This window comes from Pholis gunnellus, assembly GCF_910591455.1.
Source record: "Pholis gunnellus genome assembly, chromosome: 24".
In the NCBI taxonomy this organism is placed as follows: domain Eukaryota; kingdom Metazoa; phylum Chordata; class Actinopteri; order Perciformes; family Pholidae; genus Pholis; species Pholis gunnellus.
In genome coordinates this window covers 381606-402500 of record NC_136551.1, presented here as the reverse complement: position 1 = coordinate 402500, position 20895 = coordinate 381606, and the positions used below count along the sequence as shown (strand labels likewise).

Genomic DNA, 20895 nt, shown 5'->3' with positions numbered 1-20895 from the left:
GGGGTTACCGCTTAGCTCCGCCCACCTGCCTGAGACGTCTAAAACAAACACACCTCAAGTTTTCATCTATTTCTCTTGAAATCTGAAAAGTCCATCTGTTCTCACGTGTTGTCCTCTTCTTCCTCTTCCTCTTCCTCCTCTTCCTCTTCCTCCTCTTCCTCTTCCTCTTCCTCCTCTTCCTCTTCCTCTTCCTCCTCTTCCTCTTCCTCTTCCTCTTCCTCTTCCTCTTCCTCCTCTTCCTCTTCCTCCCGCTTCCAGAAGTATTATGGTCTGGATAATAAGTGGGGTCATATTGAACAGTGGATGGTAGGATTCTTCTTCTTTCCTCTCCTCTTCCTCTTCTCTAGAGTATTATGGTCTGGATAATCAGTGTGACTGCTGTGTGCGACTCATGAAAACCTTCTGACTGGTTTCTGTGGTATCAGCTGAGAACCGGTCTGAACCGGTCTGAACCGGTCTGAACCGGTCTAAAGTCTGAACCGGTCTGAACGGTCATTGAAGAGCTTTTCATGTTGTTGTTGTTGTTGTTGTTGTTGTTGTTGTCGTCATTGTTGTTGTTGTTGTTGTTGTTGTGTATCAGTGATGATGTGTTTGTTCTGCACGCGCTCAGACGGACTCACACGTGGATTAACAGCCTGTTTAATCCACGTGTGATGATGAAGATGATGAAGGTCGTTTGCGCTCAGTATTTATTATTATGGGATGTATATATTATATATACTTTATTTATTACTCCCAATATTACTTTTACATTTTTCTATTTTACTAAATGTATTTATTATTTATATATTTATTTAATCATGTGATTTATTTTATTAGTACTTTAGTATATTTTCATTGGTTTTTAATTCTTATGATAAATAAATATTTAAATTGTTTTGCATTTAATTTTTTACTCTCAGAAACTAATTGATTAAATTGATGTAGATGTATTCTTTTATAATTGTTTTTCATAAATGATTATTTTATTGAAGTGAAATCCATATTTTATTTTTGTCATTAATTTATCTACTCATGTATGTTATTTTATTTTGAAAGCTAGTGCTAACGCAGTATTCCCCTCAGCATGTCTGACAGGAGCAGTGTTTGTTTAGTCCCTGGGTCTCGTCTGTCAGGCAGTGATTGAACAGAATGAGTGAACTTTCTTCTTCGTGGCCTTTCAGGAGGACAGTGAGCGCCACTCACGGAGACACGCCTCGGTCTGTACCTGCTTTTCTTCTTCTGTTGTCTTTGACTCGTCCTCTTGCTTTTATTCACTGCTTCTTCTTCTTCGTTGGTGGTTAAACTGTTGTTGTGTTTGTAGATGTCTGACGATGAGGAGAGGATGTCTGTGGGGAGTCGAGGCAGCCTGAGGGTGAGTCTGTGTACTAATACATCAATATATATATATATATATATACAGTATATGTATATATAGCTGAGACGTCAACACAGGTCAAAGGTCACCGATGATCAATAATCAATACCAGCTGCAGGTCTCATGATCAGGTCACGTGATCAGGTGACCATGTGATCAGGTCACGTTCTCTGTATTCTCGTCATCATTGGCAGGAATGAGGCCGATGATGACAGAGTCGTCAGAGAGCTTCTGCAGGAGGCCGTGAGGAGAGTTGTGTGTGAAGTCTGTAGATGGTGAAGAGGAACGGGGTGAGGACGGTTCCTTGTGGGGCCCCCGTGCTGCAGGACACCAGGTCGGACTCACACTCCCGTATCCGCACACACTGTGGACGGTTGGTGAGGTCGTCCAGGATCCATGCAGGGAGGTGGTGGTCCACCCCGGTCTGCTGCAGCTGGTCCCTCAGAAGCAACCAAACCTAAAAACATGACTCTCACAGAGCTTCATGTAGCTACATGTAGCTTCATGTAGCTTCAGGAAGCTACATGTAGCTTCAGGAAGCTACATGTAGCTTCAGGAAGCTACATTTAGCTTCCTGAAGCTACATGAAGAACCACAGAGAACCACTGCTCTAAACGATGCTTTTATTGTGAAATGTCATGTGACCACAGAAACCAACTGCCGCCTCATTCTGAAGTTTTTATGTGTTGAGTCTCAAACAAACCTCCTCCTCCCTCTGTCCCTTGTTCCTCCCTCCTTCCTTCCTTCCTCTCCTCTTTCCTTCTCTCTCCTCCTTCCTCTATTTGATTGATGAACATGACGAGACAAAACCAATGATTGATTATAGATAAACTGTTTTCTTCCTTCCTTCCTTCCTCCCCTCTTTCCTCCTCTCTCCTTCCTTCCTTCCTTCCTCCCCTCTTTCCTCCTCTCTCCTTCCTTCCTTCCTTCCTCCCCCCCCCCCCCCCAGCCCTCAGACTACAGTGGGTTTCCTGTCTCCAGCTCTCGAGCTTCTTCCAGGACCAGTTCAGCTCGAGCGAGCCCAGTGGTGAGCTCTGAGCCCCCCGTCTGTGTGTGTGTGTGTGTGTCTGTCCCCCCCTTCTTCTTCTTCCTCTTCTTCTTCTTCTTCTTCTTCTTCTTCTTCTTCTCTTCTTCTCATGTCATGTCTCCATGATGATGTTTGTTTGTTCAGGTGGAGGAGAAACCCGACAGAGACTTCATGGACAAAGTGAGTCAATAAAGTTTTGATGGTTTGAAGATTAATTTATTAATATTAATTAATTTAATTAATTAATATTAATAATGTGTTCAGGACTCTGTTATTTATCATTATTTATGATAAAGTGAGTCACTTTAAATCACTTTGTTTCTTCTGAAGGTTCAATAAAGTTTTGACGGTTTGAAGACGTGTGTTTAAGTGATGATGACGATGTGGCTCCTCCTCTTCCTCAGGGCTCTAGGACCGCCTCCACGCTCTCCGCCGCCACGCTGGCGTCTCTGGGCGGAGCTTCATCTCGTAGAGGAAGCTGTGACACGTCGTTCACCGTGGAGACGGAGGCGTCGACCAGAGACATGAAGGTATTATATTGAATATTGAATATTTAATAATATTTAATATTATTTAATAATATTTAATATTATTATTTATTATTTAATAATATTTAAAATTATTATTTATTAGTTAATCCTGCATAATTTATATGTATTATTTAGTATTTAATAATGAATATTTAATAATTGTTAGGATAATAATTAATCATATTGATGATAATGTGTGTAGGACTCTCTGGTGGTATAATATTGATCATAATATTGATAATAACATTGATAATAACAGTGATAATAACATTGATAATAACATTGATAATAATATTGATAATAACATTGATAATAACATTGATAATGTGTGTAGGACTCTCTGGTGGTATAATATTGATAATAACATTGATAATAACATTGATAATAACATTGATAATAATATTGATAATAACATTGATAATAACATTGATAATGTGTGTAGGACTCTCTGGTGGTATAATATTGATCATAATATTGATAATAACATTGATAATAACATTGATAATAACATTGATAATAATAGTGATAATAACATTGATAATAACAGTGATAATAACATTGATAATAACATTGATAATAATAGTGATAATAACATTGATAATAACAGTGATAATAACATTGATAATAATAGTGATAATAACATTGATAATAATAGTGATAATAACATTGATAATAACAGTGATAATAACATTGATAATAACATTGATAATAACATTGATAATAACAGTGATAATAACATTGATAATAATAGTGATAATAACATTGATAATAACAGTGATAATAACATTGATAATAACATTGATAATAATAGTGATAATAACATTGATAATAATATTGATAATAACATTGATAATAACAGTGATAATAACATTGATAATAATAGTGATAATAACATTGATAATAACATTGATAATAACATTGATAATAACATTGATAATAACATTGATCATAACAGTGATAATAATATTGATAATAACATTGATAATAACAGTGATAATAACATTGATAATAATAGTGATAATAACATTGATAATAACATTGATAATAACATTGATCATAACATTGATAATAACATTGTAATGTGTGTAGGACTCCCTGGTCGAGGCGGAGGAGAGGTTCCGTAAGGCGATGGTGTCTAACGCTCAGCTGCACAATGAGAAGGCCTCCCTCATGTACCAGGTGGAGAACCTGAAGGAGGAGCTCGGCCACATGGAGGAGCTGCTGTGGGAGTCACGGAGACGCTGTGACGACCGCACCAAGGTGAGCAGGATGAAGAATATCCATGACCCAGGACCACTTCTTCATCAATCTGATCCTTCACATCTCTGTGTGTGTGTGTGTGTGTGTGTGTGTGTGTGTGTGTGTGTGTGTGTGTGTGTGTGTGTGTGTGTGTGTGTTTAGGAGTCAGAGCGAGAGCTTCAGGCTCACCGACTTCTTCAGTTCCAGTTTAAAGAGACGGAGGAAACTCTGAGACGCTCTGAGGAGCTGCTGACGGTCAGTTCATCATCATCATCATCATCATCATCATCATCACACTGATCAATACTCACTTCACACTGACAAACATTTACAGTTCAGCCGAACTATGAAGGAGACTTCTCTCTTCTTGAGTCTTTAACGCAGCTCATACTAACACTCTGACTGCTCCTCATCTTCCTCCTCCTCTTCCATCATCTTCCTCCTCCTCCTCCTCCTCCTCCTCCTCCTCCTCCTCCTCCTCCTCCTCCTCCTCCTCCTCCTCTTCTTCCTCCTCCTCTTCTTCCTCCTCCTCCTCCTCCTCCTCCTCCTCCTCCTCCAGGAGGTGTCTGACCTCCGGTTGAAGAGCAGCAGATATTGTCAGGAGGTTTCTGACCTGCAGGAGGTTCTTCAGTGGAAAGAGAAGAAGATGGCGGTACGAGCTCAGATTATAGATCATCTAGCGGCTCATTTCATGTATTCACTCCTAAAGAACAGGAGAACACAGGAGAACACAGGAGAACACAGGAGAACATCAGAACATGAGAACATCAGAACATCGTTCTCCAGTTTGTGTTTAGAGATCACAACTTGTGCTTCAATGAGAGATTATCATTTAAAGATGGTTCAATCCGTCGTTGGTCACAAACATTAAAACAATTATTTGAGAGTCCTCTAGTGAGCAACTTCCATCTGCTACTTCCTGTTTAACTTCCTGTTTGACTTCCTGTTTAACTTCCTGTTCTACTTCCTGTTTGACTTCCTGTTTGACTTCCTGTTTGACTTCCTGTTTAACTTCCTGTTTGACTTCCTGTTTACCTTCCTGTTTGACTAATAACTAATATGACTAATGTTTCCTCTGTTTCACTTCTTCTTCCTCCTCCTCCTCTTCCTCCTCCTCCTCCTCCTCCTCTTCCTCCTCCTCCTCCTCCTCTTCCTCCTCTTCCTCCTCCTCTCTCAGGCGTTAGAGAGGCAGAGAGAACTCTCTGACATGGTTCTGATTGAACGTGACCGGCTCAGAGACGACGTCGTCAGACTGAGAGATTTACTGAAGGTACTCAGAGGAGGAGGTGTGATGTCACCGCTCCACCTGTGTGATGTCACTGCTCCACCTGTGTGATGTCACGATTCCAGTGACACGGAGGTTATTGATCGATCGATCGATTGATAAGTGACTCGATGTTTTCCTCCCTGACAGAAACACGGAGTGGTCGTCTCTCCCGAGCTCTCCACCAATGGGGAGGCGGGACAGGGCGAGGCCGTCGATGATGTCACCGCTGAATCTGCCCTCCGATTGGCCGAGGAGCCGTCTCATGGTGGCCCAGAGAGCACGCTCGGTAAGAACCAATCAGATGGTGTTGATCATTAACACCAGATGAGATTTATTTATGACTTTTTATTAAATATTAATGTAAGATGATTACTTTTAAAATCACATCAGTTATGAGTCAAACGTTTGATTTACTGAGTAAAATGTAGGATTCATGAGCTATTAAGATGATGATCATGAGGTAGATTTGATGGCACGAAGATAAACAGACTTCTTTTAAATCGTACTATTTAGATACAAAGTCAAACAATTCATTTGTTTTCATTCTTTCATTTCATCTATTTTTTCTTCTTTGTTTGTGTCACATTTCAGAATAAAATGCACGATGTCCAACGTTTTCAATGTGCTTTTTAACAAACGCATGCCACTTCATACTTTTTGTTCAATTTCATGATTTCAATCGACTAAGCGTCTGGTTTCAGTTGGATGTTCTCAAAATAAATCAGCATCTACTCATCAACGTCGTCCTGAAGATGAAAGTCAAGAACTCTCCTTTAATTCCTCTGTGATCGAGACGTTGATTCATCTCCCGTCGAGTCGCTTCAGGCTGATTCCAAACATCTTTTTAATTCTCCTTCTTTTCCATCTTTAACCGGTCGCCTGTGTTTGGTCCTTCAATGTCTTCTTCATGGTCTTTCAGGGGAAGTTCAAGAGCAGCAGCCGGCAGAGGGAATCGAACTCGCGCGGGACGACGTGAAGTACGACCGCTCTCGGATTAGTAAACGCTCCCAGTCGCTAAACGTCACTTCTACCAGCAACCAAACCAGAACGTCAGTGAAAGGGTTTGATAAACGGGCCAGAAACACAACAGGGAAAGACGAGGACGCGAGGAAACTCCCGAGAAACGATAATCATGAGACGGTTGTTTCGACGGGTAAAGCTTCTCGTAGTCCACAACAACCGTCAGAGAAGTTGGGAAGCACCCAACATGAAGACGAGGTCTTGAAGGATGAGGGTGATGTAAGTTGCTCCGGTGTATCTGAAGGGCTTAAACCATCAGAGCGTGATGTATTTATACCAACAGAGGAGGCTATCGTTGATGGAAAGTCAGGTACACTTGAGAACTGGAGGAGTTCTGAAGAGGAAGCTGTTAGAAAAGATGTTCAGATGAAGGAACAGACTCAAGACAATTCCTTTGAATGTCCCGAATGCACCAACCGGACAGGAACACCGTCCACTCTGTTAGTCCCAGTCGAGGTGTGGAGTTGTTTGGAAAAGACGATTCAAAGCATGCTGAGAGGGTTTCTTGAAAGTCAGGGTTTTGCAGCTGAAATCTCAAGACTTTTTCCAGAGATCTCAGATTCTCTCAATCAGTGGATTTCAGATTTGGAGAAGAGGCTCAAGAATGTTGCAGAAAATGTGTCAAATCAGGGTGAGTCGGTTGACCAAGAATCAACAGAACAAAGGATGGGTGTTGAACTGCCTCTGAAGGACCTACAAGAAGGAAGTGAAAGAACTGAAGATCCTGAAAGTGAGCAACCGAGTGCTGCTCGTGATTCAACCGTCAAAGGCTGGTCGGTCTCAGGGACGTTGGAAGTAGCCTCTCTGGAGGCTCATCCTCAAACTCATGTCTCTGTGGACTCAAGGATTCAGGATCCTCCAGCAAGCGATGACCAAGAAGCATCAGAAAATAACTCGGGGGCAATATTTCATTTTACGGTGGACGTCACTGAATCCTCTCATGAAGAAATGCTGAGTGTGAATTCTGTTGACGTAGAAGAAGAAGAAGAAAGTCGGAGCGATCCAGCAGCGACGAGCCGGTCGGAGGAATTAGTTTTTATCGAATTTTACTTCGCTGAACCTGCAAAAACCCAATCTGCTCCTGCTGGAGAAGTCTTCGAGACGCAACTCAAAAGACATCGAACGTTCTCAACGAAGGTCAAAAGGCTTCTAGAAAAAACAGCAGATGAGATCAAGGCGATGGCCGTTCCCGAGCTGCTGTTGACGAGTCTACAAGAAGGGAGAATCGTGGAGGATCACCATGTTGACGAGTCACCAGGATCAAACACTGAGGATCAGGAGGAGTCGTCAGCCGGACACATGGACAGTTGCGAGGAGGTTGGTGAGGAGGCGGCACAGCAACCAGCAACAGAGCAACCGGCGACGGAGGTTGTCCTTGGAGGTGGAGAAGTTGCTCCGGCGGCGAGCAACATGAAGCTGCTGAGCGGAGGGTTCGGTTTGCGCAGCAGGAAATACAAACGCAACACCGACTGCAGGATTTCATAGACATGAAGAAGAATGAACTGGAATCTGTTATTCACAACATCACGTGTACTGATGTTAGATCTGTTTAATAAAGCATAACTTGATTTAATTAACTGTATAGTTTCATTATTTTATTGAGTTTATTTACATGAGGTATTTATCAGTGTGTGTCCACTTGTTGCCGGTAAGAAACTGTATTTATTTCCTCATTTATGAATATCTTTGTTTCTCTTTGATGAATAGTTTGATTTCTTTTGTAATTTAATTTCCAAGTATTCATTTATATATTGATAATTATGGTAAATGATTTCAGTTTAGAATTCAATCCATAATTGTTTGAGAATAATAATTAATTTTATAATAATAATTATGATGAATCCAGACTCTAATATCAAAACTAATTATTTTAATATCGGGTTAACTGAGTATAATATCTGTGTGTAATTCAACGTTTAAAATCGCTCAACATGAAGCTTCATTTAGTGATTTCTGACTATTTTCTTGTTCCAGAACTCCGGCTGAAGAAACTGTTTGAAGAAAGAGAGAGTTTACGAGATCAGGTGACGTTTTGCTTCAGAATTATAGTTAAGATACATTTATTAAACCATCAATGTTTATTGATGAATCACCATGTTTTTGTCTCAATGTGAAAGGTGAGGCTGCTGAAGTCTCAGCTGGATCAGAGACAGAAGAACGGGACAGACCAAGTCCACAATCCAGAGGGGGACGGTCTGGAGAACGGGGTTGACTCTCATCTTCTAGAACTACAGAGTGAGAACTCTTCATCTCTGTCTTCCTCTTAGTCTTTGTAGATGTCTTCTCTGGTCTTAGTCTTCTTCTTAGTCTTTGTAGATGTCTTCTCTGGTCTTAGTCTTCCTCTTAGTCTTTGTAGATGTCTTCTCTGGTCTTAGTCTTCTTCTTAGTCTTTGTAGATGTCTTCTCTGGTCTTAGTCTTCTTCTTAGTCTTTGTAGATGTCTTCTCTGGTCTTAGTCTTCTTCTTAGTCTTTGTAGATGTCTTCTCTGGTCTTAGTCTTCCTCTTAGTCTTTGTAGATGTCTTCTCTGGTCTTAGTCTTCTTCTTAGTCTTTGTAGATGTCTTCTCTGGTCTTAGTCTTCTTCTTAGTCTTTGTAGATGTCTTCTCTGGTCTTAGTCTTCTTCTTAGTCTTTGTAGATGTCTTCTCTGGTCTTAGTCTTCTTCTTAGTCTTTGTAGATGTCTTCTCTGGTCTTAGTCTTCTTAGTCTTTGTAGATGTCTTCTCTGGTCTTATTCTTCTTAGTCTTTGTAGATGTCTTCTCTGGTCTTAGTCTTCTTCTTAGTCTTTGTAGATGTCTTCTCTGGTCTTAGTCTTCTTAGTCTTTGTAGATGTCTTCTCTGGTCTTATTCTTCTTAGTCTTTGTAGATGTCTTCTCTGGTCTTAGTCTTCTTAGTCTTTATTTGTAATATTTGAGGTTCCTTCTCTGTTTGTTTTATTAGGAGACGCCAACCGACAAATCAGTGATATCAAGTTCAAACTGGTGAAATCTGAACAGGAAGTCACCACTCTGGAACAAAATGTAAGTGTAGCTTCATAATCGAGAGTTAAAGTGAAATAAAACCCAACAATCCCTTTAAGTCTTTAAGAGAAAAAGAAGCGTATCATCAGCGTATCGAGAGACGTTTTCTTTAGTGACAATAGAATGTTCTTTAACCTCAGGTGATCCGTCTGGAGGGTCAGGTGACTCGATACAAGTCGGCGTCAGAAAACGCCGAGAAGATCGAAGATGAGCTGAAAGTCGATAAGAGAAAACTTCACAGAGAGGTATCTTTTATTTTTATCTTTTATTTTTATCTTTTATCTTTTGTCAAATGAAAATAAGAACATAAATATTACTATTTTAAAAAGGTGGCCGAATCTTTTCTAGTTGGCTTGTTCTGTTCCGACCTTTTTGTTTTTGTGGACGTGAACAAACATTCGTCGTGTTTTCCGTGTTTTCCGTCTCTCCACAGCTGCGCTCGGCTCTGGACCGGATCGATGAGCTGGAGGTGGGTAACGCTCACCTGACCAAACGTCTGGAGAAGATGAAGGCCAACCGCAACGCCCTGCTGGCCCAGCAGTGACAAAGCAGCGCTTGTTTTCCTCTGCAAACAGCGCCAGACGGGCGGAGTTAACCTGAGCTGTAACATCAATCAATCAATCACGGACAGGTGATCGGTGAAGTAGCTAATGTTCACCACAAACACTTCCTGTTTCCTGTCCTGATCATGTGACGTGATGAAGATCACGTGATGCAATCAAAAGCCACTAAATGGACCTTTAGACCAGCTTGTTTTGTTCCAACTAGTTTCAGGCATTTTCGACAAATTCTCTTCCCCGTTTATTTTTAATAAAATATTATAAAGAATATTAAGCTGCATGACCACTTCAGATGTGGTAAACTCCACCCGCCTGGCCCTCTCAGGTGTGTTTGAACAAACATCCAGCTCCTCCATCTTGTATGAAGCGTTGCACTACCTCTCCTGTGCCGGATCAGACCGGTTCAGACCGGTTCAGACCGATAAACTGGACCGGACCGGCAGCAGCTGAGTTTTTATTTTTTACTTTATGTTGGTATGTTTTTATGTGGGAAAGCGTTTGTTTTGGTCTGTTTTTGGTGTTGGGTTTGGTGAAGCCCCGCCCACCAGGTTTTTAAATGAGGCGTTCAGGTGACATAAAGGGGGCGTGGCCACCTGTGTTCTTGTACATTTATATATTTTAGAGACACACCTGATCTCTTCATGGCACTCTGGATGTAAAACCACCAGCTTGTAAATGTTTTAAATCATCGCTGAATGAATGGAAGAGTTTGGATCCAAAACAACCTGTATTTTGTTTTTAATATCATTTTTTGATCAGCTTCCTGTTTGGTGCAGGTGACTGCAGGTGTGTTTATCTACTTCTCCAGGTAGCCGTGGATGTATCCAGTCTTGGATCAAACTCTTCAAACCTGATCTAAATATCATGTGACTAATGTATTCGCAATAACACTGTTGTTTATTATTTTGAATGTTATATCTTCATCTTCAGGTACAAGACGTTTTACTCATCAGCTCTGTGCAATACTTCCAGACAATCTGTTGATCTACGAATCTGTTGATCTACAAATCTGTTGATCTATGAATCTGTTGATCTAAGGATCTGTTGATCTGTTGCTCTATGGATCTGTGGATCTATGGATCTATGGATCTGTGGATCTATGGATCTGTGGATCTGTGGATCTATGGATCTATGGATGCAGGGTGATGGAGAATATTAAAACTCATGACGCATCTGTTTTAGTGCTGTCAAGTTTTTGTTTCATAAAACCATTATAACTGCTTATAAAATAATTCAGACCCTTAAGTAGATACTAAAAAGGTGATCTTTATATTTTAGTAGCCATTAATCAACAACATCCGGGTCCTTTTAGCGCTCTGCATTAACAAACATTGAGTCGTTTTTTCCACCCTTTTGACCCCAGAGAGCCTCCGTAGCTTCACTTTTAGTTCAGAGTATCAACAAACAAACACACAAACATCGTTCTGCTTTTTAAAAACATCAATAAAAACAAAAAGACGTAAAACCTCTCAAAACGGAGTCAGAGTTAGCATAGAAGCTAATGGCTCGGAGGCTACTATATGAAAGGGCGGGACTTCCGGTCTCTTCCGGTGCGTGGTATTATAACATTTAATTTAATATTTTCTGTATTTTATTTAATTGCAAGAACACTGGTTAAAAGTTGATAAAGTCCCATTTAAGTAGCGGATAAATTATTTAATTGTAATATATTTGTCTGTTTAGATTAATACTGGTTTGTTTTAGTTTGATTAATAATAATAATTCACCTCTTTTCTCATAATGTGGTTTCATTCAAAAGTAGAATATTAATGGAACCTTTTTTACTTTTATTATCTTATTTTTTATATATTTGTTTGTTGAATGTTTTCAGTCAGTTTCACAGAAAAGCTAAATAATTATAAAATGTTAAAACTTTGAAATCAACATTTTGTGAACGAACATCACGTTTTTAATTTCAAACGGTTAAACGGTGTTAAAATGTATTTAAATATTAAATACATTTTTATTTAATTAATGACTTGAATCATTTTTGATTAATATTCTCATTTTATTTTATGATTCATCACATTATTTTCTTTCGTTAATACAACATTAATTAAAGAAAGTAATATATTTGTATTAATATTCTCATTGTATTATGATATTTAATTGTTTTTTCCTGTATTTCATTTTAATATTTTTTAATATTTTATTTTTTTGTTAATACAACTTTAACTAAATAAATAAAACCTGCTTTAGTTTAAATATTAATGAACCATTAACAGTCACGTGTGGACTGGGTCTCCTGGTTCCGGTTGTGAGTCCCGGAGGAGGACGAGCTGTGAGGCCGCTCTGCTCGCTCTCTCTCCGGGCAGCAGCAGCAGCAGCAGTCGGGTCTGAACCTCCGGAGCTCTTCGTGTTTACCTCGGGTTCACTCGGTCTTCTTCGGATCTTTCTTCCCGCTGCTTCGTGTGTTTTCCCGCCGCTGATGAAGGTGATCACAGATCGATTACTTTATTCATTATTAAATAACTTTATTTATTTATTAGAGTGGTAGAAAACCTTTTATTCTGAAACTTCATAGCGTCACATTTCGTTAATAACAACAATAATAACAATAACAACAGTAATAATTATAGTAATAACGGAGTTTAAATGTTAAATATCTGGAGCTGTTTTCGGACACTTTGTTGCTGTTGCCATGGTTACTGGAATCCGTCCTGAACGCGAGATGACTTGTAATGAAGTTCAGCTCATTAATATTCATGAGACACTTCCTCCAAAGTCCTGAAGTACTGCACTGAAGTACACTGTGGAGGTACTCCTACAGTACTTCTCCACTACATCCCAGAGGTAAATATTGTACTTTTACTTTACTACATCATAGTACATCTCAGAGGTACATATAGTACTTTTTACTGTACTACATCTCAGAGGTACTTCTTGTACTTTTTACTGTACTACATCTCAGAGAAAAAGTACTATAGTACTTTTTACTGTACTACATCTCAGAGGTACTTCTTGTACTTTTTACTGTACTACTACAGAATGAAGCCGTACAGGAAGTGGCTGCTGCTGGTCCTGCTGGTCTGGCTCCTCCTCTTCCTGTCCCTGCTGTGTCACTTCCTGGACCTCAGACCCTCCTTGCTGCCTCGATCCAGATCCGCCTCAGACTCTGGACTCACCGGGACCGAAACCCGCTGCCTGAGACCTGCTGGAGTCTCAGAGACGGACTGGAGGAGGAGGTCTAAGGACTACTACAGATCCAGGTCTCTGGAGATCCTGCAGAGACTGTGGAGTGGGAACCTGACCGCGGACATGCTGAGTCCTCGTCTCCAGAAGGTCCTGAAGGTCCAGCTGAGCTCCAACAGGCACCAGGTGGTTCACCGGCCGAGGGGAGTCCGCAGGTCCGGCCCGGAGCTGTACTGTGAGCTGAAGAGGAGGACCAGGATCCGGACCGTGGACGGGACCGAGGAGCCGTTCTCTGGTCTGGGCTGGGACCGGCTGGTGCCTTCACTGCCCCTCAGGACGTCCCAGTACCAGAGGTGTGCCGTGGTGACGTCAGCCGGGGCGGTCCTGAACTCATCGCTGGGGGGGGAGATCGGTGAGTCCAGGACCCAGGGGGGGTCCGCCTGAGGGTCTGGACTAGAATACTGCTACCACTACTACTAGTACTACGAGCACTACTACTACTACTGACCTTTAATGACCCTGTCAGGTGAGTTCAGGTGCAGCTTTGTTTCTTTTAACTGTTCTCTCTCCCGTTGGACTCAGACTCCCATGATGCAGTTCTTCGGTTCAACGCCGCCCCCACCAGAGGCTTCGAGAGAGACGTGGGGAACAAGACCACGATCCGCATCATCAACTCCCAGGTATAGGCTCCGCCCACTCAGGTTTTTACTTTAATAAACATTTACATTTCTTCACTAAATATATAATTATATATATTTGTATTATTATGTTCTTAAAATAGTTTATATCATATTTCTTCAATAAATATAATTTAATTACATTTTTTTATCTTAAAATATATCATACATATGTTATTAATGTATTTTATATGTACATATATATACGTTTGTTCTTCGTATATTTATAAACACCTCCTCTCCATCAGATCGTGGCTCGGCCCAAACATCGGTTCAGCAGCAGCTCGTTGTATCAGGACGTTACTCTGCTGGTCTGGGATCCGGCTCAGTACTCCTCCAACCTGACCCAGGTGATCCAAGACTCTCTTGTTTGAATAAACCTTTATTTACACAGCGACATTATCAGCTGTTCTTCTTCTTCAGTGGTTCCAGAAGCCCGACTTTGATCTGTTCTCGGCGTACGTCGAGCGGCGCCGCCTCCGACCCGAGCAGCCGTTCTACATCCTGCACCCGGACTTCATCTGGACTCTGTGGGACCTGATCCAGGACAACACCGAGGACCAGATCCAGCCCAACCCGCCCTCCTCAGGGTTCACAGGTACTAGTACACAGAGTACACACCCAGGAAACAGTGTACACAAAAGTACAGTGAAAGTTAAGTAATGTTTTTAATAGATATTTAAGAATTAAAGTGCAATTTAAATGTTACATATGACATCACACGGTTTTTAATATATATATATATATATTAATAATAAAGAAGAGAGACGAGCGGCTCACTGAACTTTATTTTCATACAGAATCGTTTTACAACAACGTTGAACATAGAAAAATATTCACATTTTACTTTTCAGACGAGTTCATGAAGGAGTTTTATCTGATAACATGTTAACTCTCCACCTGGTTCATACACAAATATAATGTAGATATCATATAGATAATAATAATATAGATTAAATATAAAATATGCCGAACGCACTGGTGTGGTTTTTATGTTTGTGGTGTTAAACATGTGAGCTCCAGAGCAAGAAACAAACCTGGTTCCGTCTGCTTCCTTTGAGGAATGAGTGGTGAGGTTTAACATGGAGTCTAATTCATGTTCATGTCGCTCTGCAGCTCTTTGAGCCAAATGTGTAAATCTGTTGGATTCCACAGACACATGACTGCGACCAGCACAACATTTCCTACGTTTTGACCAAAAATAGTGAATAAAGAGTAAAAACTGTGGGACTGGAAGCAGTTTGTTTGGAAAAATCACACTCTCTACTCTGACCGTGATGTCATCACTCTAGCACTGAACATTCCGTGCCATACACACCCATTATAACATCTGACTTCATGTAAACTGTGCTAGCTATCAAAATGTCCATTTGGTTCAATAAAGTGCAGCGTTTTGTCTACGTTTTAAACGTTGAATCATGTTTCTATGTTAAAGTTTGTTAAAGCAAAGTGTCTCCATTCAAGTGAATGGAGACACTTTGCTCTGATTTTCGCAATTTTTGGAAAACCGCTGGACGAATCTCTGAGAAAAGTCATAGCACACGATTCCTGATCAAGCCGCACGTTTTGATGTATTGTTTGTGTAGGTGTTGGCAACGCTGTGTGAGCAGAAGCGCGGCAAACTTTGTACAGAAGAAGAATAAGGTGGGGAAAAAAAGCCTGCAGGATTATAGTCAGTGTGCTGTGCACAAGGCTGTTTTACTGCCTCACACGGACTTATTATATTATTATTATTACATTATTATTACATTATTATTAGTCTTTAAATCGGCACACGTTGTAGTGAGTCTGTACGGCCGCTGACTCACTGGGTGACATCACGATGACATCATGTGGGCGTGTCATGTGGATCAACGTTGAGTGTTTTGTCTGAAGCGGCGGCACTGTTTCCCTCCACGTGGACCTCACCGGGTCCGGTGTCGCGGTCGTGGTCGTGGTCGCGGTGTCTTGGGCTGCTGCCGCCGACCCGGCGGTGGAGCTGCACCATGGTGGTCTTTGAGGGCATGGAGGAGTGAGCGTTCTCCGTCAGCTGATGTTCACAGTGGAACAGAATCAGGAAGCAGCGGTAGAACTGAGGAACCAATGAAACACAGACGAGATCAATAAGTGACGAACAAATAGATGAAATAATCTTATTATTCAGGTCATTCAAATATATATATATTTGTAACATTTCCGGTGTTTGATTTCTTTTTTGCTTTGTTGACGTGATGACATCATCGTTCTCCAGGCATCCTGCTGATGATGTCACTGTGTCGTGAGGTCAGCGTGTACGAGTTCGTCCCGTCGCTGCGTCGCACCGACCGCTGTCACTACTACGAGCTTTACCGGGACGACGCCTGTACGCTGGGAGCCTACCACCCTCTGATGTACGAGAAGATGCTGGTCCAGAGGATCAACCAGGGGGACCAGGACCAACTCAGGAGGAGGGGCAAGGTCTCTCTGAGGGGGTTCAGAGAGGTCCAGTGTGGGTCTTGATCCTGGTCTAACATGTTGAGGGGGTTCAGGACGGTCCGGTGTGGGTCTTGATCCAGGTGTTTTTTGTTGTCATTCTTCACACCCGCTGTATTCAGAGCTAACACCATTTCCCAGGTTCGTTAACTCTTAATTATTTTTCTCTCTCTGTGTGAAACCAGTTTTATAAATAGACCCTCGGGCCCCTGAATGCATCATTAAAGACTTGAAACGCTGCCAAAATGTGTCCTGAACCCGACAATTAACAGGTTTAACAAAAGTCCATCTAAACTTGGTTTATAAAAGTCTGTTTGTGGTAAAAAATGTGTTTAATGTGAATAATGATCATAATATTACTCAGCAACAAAAGTGTTTATTTTTTTACTGTTAGTTTTATGTTTCGATAAAAAATAATTGTTTTGTACTTAAACAAAATAAAACTCGCGTGTTACACCTGTGTGTTCACCACTTTTCATTGTTTACGCTAGAATAGTCGCTAGTTATGTTAGCTAGTGTTAGCGTCTACGTTAGTTTTGGTAGCTAGTGTTAATGTCTACGTTAGTTATGTTAGCTAGTGTTAGTGTCTACGTTAGTTAGTGTTAGTGTCTACGTTAGTTATGTTAGTTAGTGTTAGCGTCTACGTTAGTTTTGTTAGCTAGTGTTAGTGTCTACGTTAGTTATGTTAGCTAGTGTTAGTGTCTACGTTAGTTAGTGTTAGTGTCTACGTTAGCTAGTGTTAGTGTCTACGTTAGTTATGTTAGCTAGTGTTAGTGTCTACGTTAGTTAGTGTTAGTGTCTACGTTAGTTATTTTAGTTAGTGTTAGCGTCTACGTTAGTTATGTTAGCTAATGTTAGTGTCTACGTTAGTTATGTTAGCTAGTGTTAGTGTCTACGTTAGTTATGTTAGCTAGTGTTAGTGTCTACGTTAGTTATGTTAGCTAGTGTTAGCGTCTACGTTAGTTTTGTTAGCTAATGTTAGCGTCTACGTTAGTTATGTTAGCTAGTGTTAGCGTCTACGTTAGTTTTGTTAGCTAATGTTAGCGTCTACATTAGTTATGTTAGCTAATGTTAGCGTCTACGTTAGTTTTGTTAGCTAATGTTAGCGTCTACATTAGTTATGTTAGCTAATGTTAGCGTCTACGTTAGTTTTGTTAGCTAATGTTAGCGTCTACATTAGTTATGTTAGCTAATGTTAGCGTCTACGTTAGTTTTGTTAGGTAGTGTTAGCGTCTCATCTTTTTTATTCAAATTTGTACTCACCACTTTGTCAATACTGACAAAATATGTTGAACTTTTAAACTAAACTCCTGGATCAGATGCCGTCTGATGGTCTACCTCCTGCTCATCACCTGTCGGCTGTACTCACCTGTTTGTTCATGAGGATGTAGATGACGGGGTTAATGACGGTGCTGCTCTTGGCGAGGATGGAGGGGACCACGGCGGTGATGGGGCTGATGACTCCCGGCTGTCCGAAGGTGGCCATCATGGCGATGACGCCGTACGGCATCCAACAGACCAGGTAACACACCACCGTGGTGACGACCATGAACAGGATGTGGAACTCTCTGCGACGAGCCGCCGTCGGCCTGATACGACCCACCTGACAGACAAAACGCAGGTAAGAAAGCATTAGAACCACCTGACAGACAAAACACTTTATACAATACTTTGATCAAATTAAAATATTTGGAAATAAGTATAGATTAAAAAAGTAAACAAAGAAAAAAAAAATTGAAATAATAAATGGTGAGGACAGAAATATTTGGAAAGAAGTATAAAAATAAAACAAGTAAACAAAAATAAAAACACATTTAAATAAAACATGAATATTCAAAACAAATTAACATTTCAATATTAGCAAAAGAAAATCCTAAACAAAAACAATAGATAAAAAAAAAAAGAAGTTCACGTATAATAAATAAAAATGAATGAGAATAGGACAAATGTAAACAATATCTCAAATAAAACAACATAATAAAAGTAGTATAAGTATTTATAGTAGTAATAAAAGCAGGAACCTGTTTGACGGCGTACAGCAGGCGTCCGTAGCAGTACACCATGACGAGGACCGGGACGCCCAGACAGAACACAAACAGACAGATGATGTACGAGTGAGAGCCGGACGACCTCTCCGTCCACGTCACTGAGCAGCTGGTCCCGGCTCCCTCCAGACCGTAACTGCTCCAGCCCAGTAAAGGGGGCACCGTCCAGACCACCGAGTACAGCCAAGACCCCCCCACCGCCAGCAGGGGCTTCCTGTAGTCCGACACCTGCTTGTTGTACACCATCAGGGTGCTGTAGCGCTCGTAGGACAGGACGGCCAGAGAGACCAGAGACACGATGCCTGATGGAGACAATGAGAGGAGGACATGTTGGATTCACCGCTCTGTCGGGCAGAGACCACAGGACGTAGGCCACAGGACGTAGGCCAGGAGGACGTAGGCCACGAGGACGTAGGCCACGAGGACGTAGGCCACAGGACGTAGGCCAGGAGGACGTAGGCCATGAGGACGTAGGCCACGAGGACGGGACGTATAACACAACAACGTGACCTAGGCCACCGCAACGACCAGATTATAACGTACACAATAGTGTAATCTTGTGCTTGAACAGTAAATGTCTAAATCTCCAGATAGAAGTGAGAAGGTTTGTGTAGCTGCTCAGCAGGCAGTGATGATGCTGTAATATATCACATTATGATTCTACTTAACAAACGCTGCTAAGCTGCTCTCACTGAACCTTTTCCAGCAGACTGATCTCTTCTGACCCAAATCTCTCTAATTCCATCCTCACACAGCGATTAAGTGCTGAACCGTCCCCCATGAGGGTCTGATCCGCATCATCAGGTCTCAGGAATCAACACCAGTCCACCAGAGTTCTCAGACTGGTTCAGTTAAGAACCTCTTGTTATCTTTTAGATTATGATATTTGTATTTAATATGTGAACTCTTCTTGAACAGAAATTAAGTTTATCATTTTAATTTGTCACAAAAATACAAATTATAATGTTGTGTAGTCGAATTGTACTTAAATACTGTACTTCAGGTACTTTACTTGAGAAAAACTTCAGTATCTGCTGCTTTCTACTTCCTCCATAATAATAATTATTATTATTTGTATTATTATATGAGAAGAAATCGTGAGATTTTTAGGCAAAAAGTCGTAATATTTAAAGAAAAATGATGAGAGAAAAAACGTTTTTAGTTGGCCCCTGAGGGCCCCTGAGGGCCCCTGAGGGTCTAGTCTGGGCGTCATGTCAGTAGAAACAGTAGAGTCCACCATGTTTACAAAACACACAGGTCATGTGACCCCGAGATCAAAGACAGGAGCAGAGGGAGGTGTCACTCTGACGACGACTGCAACATTATTGTTAATAATTATTATTAATTTATCTTCTTTAACAGGACTGTGAAGATGATGTATTTTAACTTCATTTATATAGTTTATGTTTATATATACACACAAAGTTAATAAATACATGTTGATACTGTATATATATAATGTAGATGTATACATAAAGTAAATACAGTATGTCAGGTTGATACAGTATATGAAGTAGATTTATAGATAAAGATTGGATATGTAAATTGTTAGTTATATACATACAGTTGATATCCTACAGATATGTACTACTTACTGTATATTCCATGTACTTGTACTCACCGAAGCACGAGTTGATGAAGCCGTACCACATGCAGCCGCTGCGGCCGTACAGCCAGCGGCTGCGCAGACTGGACGCGAAGCTGAGCGTCGTGCCGCACACGCAGACCAGCATGTCGCTGACGCTGATGTTGAGCAGCAGCATGTTGACGGGGGTCCGCAGGGTCTTGAAGCGGCAGAACAGGACCAGGACCAGCAGGTTGTTGAGGAACCCGAGCACCATGATGGAGCCCAGGAACACCGACACCACGCGGTGGCCTCCGCGCGACAGACGGTCGTGCGGCGTGTCGCTCCAGTCGTGCTCCAGAGAGGACGGCGGTCCGCTGAGGTTGGTCGTCAGGTTGGCGTCGCTCACCTCGGGGAACATCACGCGGAACCGTGCGTAAAGGTGAGCCGCAAGGTTTTACGCACGAGGTTTTACGCACGGCACGGTGCGCGCGGAGCGGAGCGGCTCCTCGTTGTAGAAAATCAAAAAGCAGCAGAAGCTCGTTGGATTCACATTCTGAGGAAGAGGAGAACTAATGGAGGCGAAGCGTCCCGCACCGACGCGCCGCCGCTGTCCGCTCCATCCTCCGCCGCCGCAGCAGCGGCACCGCGCCGCGAGGACAGACAGCCAGAAGAGATCAATGTCAGCCAATCAGCACGAGGATCGATAATCCGGTGACGAGCTTCTTCTTCTTCTTCTTCTCTCGTCCACCTCACAGAGCGGACGTGTCTGTCTCTCCACGCGCAGCCGAACTGACGCTCCTGCGCCGCGCGCTGCGCTTTAAGTACTCTGACCGGCTGAGCACGTGACTCCATCCCCAAAACACAGATGAAGTTCAGTGGAACCAGCAGTAAATATACGATATCAAATATAAATATAAAATAATTACACAATAAATGTGAAAAAGGGGAATAAATAAAAAAATTAAATAAATAGACAAATATCAAAATAATATGTAAATATTTATT

General features: G+C 41.5%; 2 protein-coding genes across 2 annotated transcripts in view; one reads left to right on the top strand and one right to left on the bottom strand.

Moving 5' to 3' along the window:
• The window catches only part of lrrfip1b (leucine rich repeat (in FLII) interacting protein 1b), a 14257-nt gene extending 3065 nt beyond the window's left edge, over positions 1–11192 (top strand). The window contains exons 3-14 of the mRNA XM_079185799.1: positions 1164–1199; positions 1304–1354; positions 2529–2564; positions 2789–2914; positions 4004–4174; positions 4316–4408; positions 5568–5706; positions 8415–8464; positions 8558–8675; positions 9379–9458; positions 9599–9703; positions 9892–11192. Coding sequence (XP_079041925.1) covers positions 1164–1199; positions 1304–1354; positions 2529–2564; positions 2789–2914; positions 4004–4174; positions 4316–4408; positions 5568–5706; positions 8415–8464; positions 8558–8675; positions 9379–9458; positions 9599–9703; positions 9892–10002 — 1116 coding nt within the window. The 3' untranslated portion in view covers positions 10003–11192. The remainder of the gene's footprint in view (positions 1–1163; positions 1200–1303; positions 1355–2528; positions 2565–2788; positions 2915–4003; positions 4175–4315; positions 4409–5567; positions 5707–8414; positions 8465–8557; positions 8676–9378; positions 9459–9598; positions 9704–9891) is intronic.
• Positions 11193–15655: 4463 nt separating this feature from the next.
• LOC306715254 (pinopsin-like) lies at positions 15656–20308 on the bottom strand (the record flags this gene model as incomplete). The annotated part of the gene is made up of 4 exons (XM_079185569.1): positions 15656–15898; positions 17648–17881; positions 18300–18625; positions 19945–20308. 4 exons carry the CDS (start codon positions 20306–20308, stop codon positions 15656–15658), a joined length of 1167 nt encoding a protein of 388 aa, XP_079041695.1.
• Between the last annotated feature and the right edge of the window lie 587 nt (positions 20309–20895).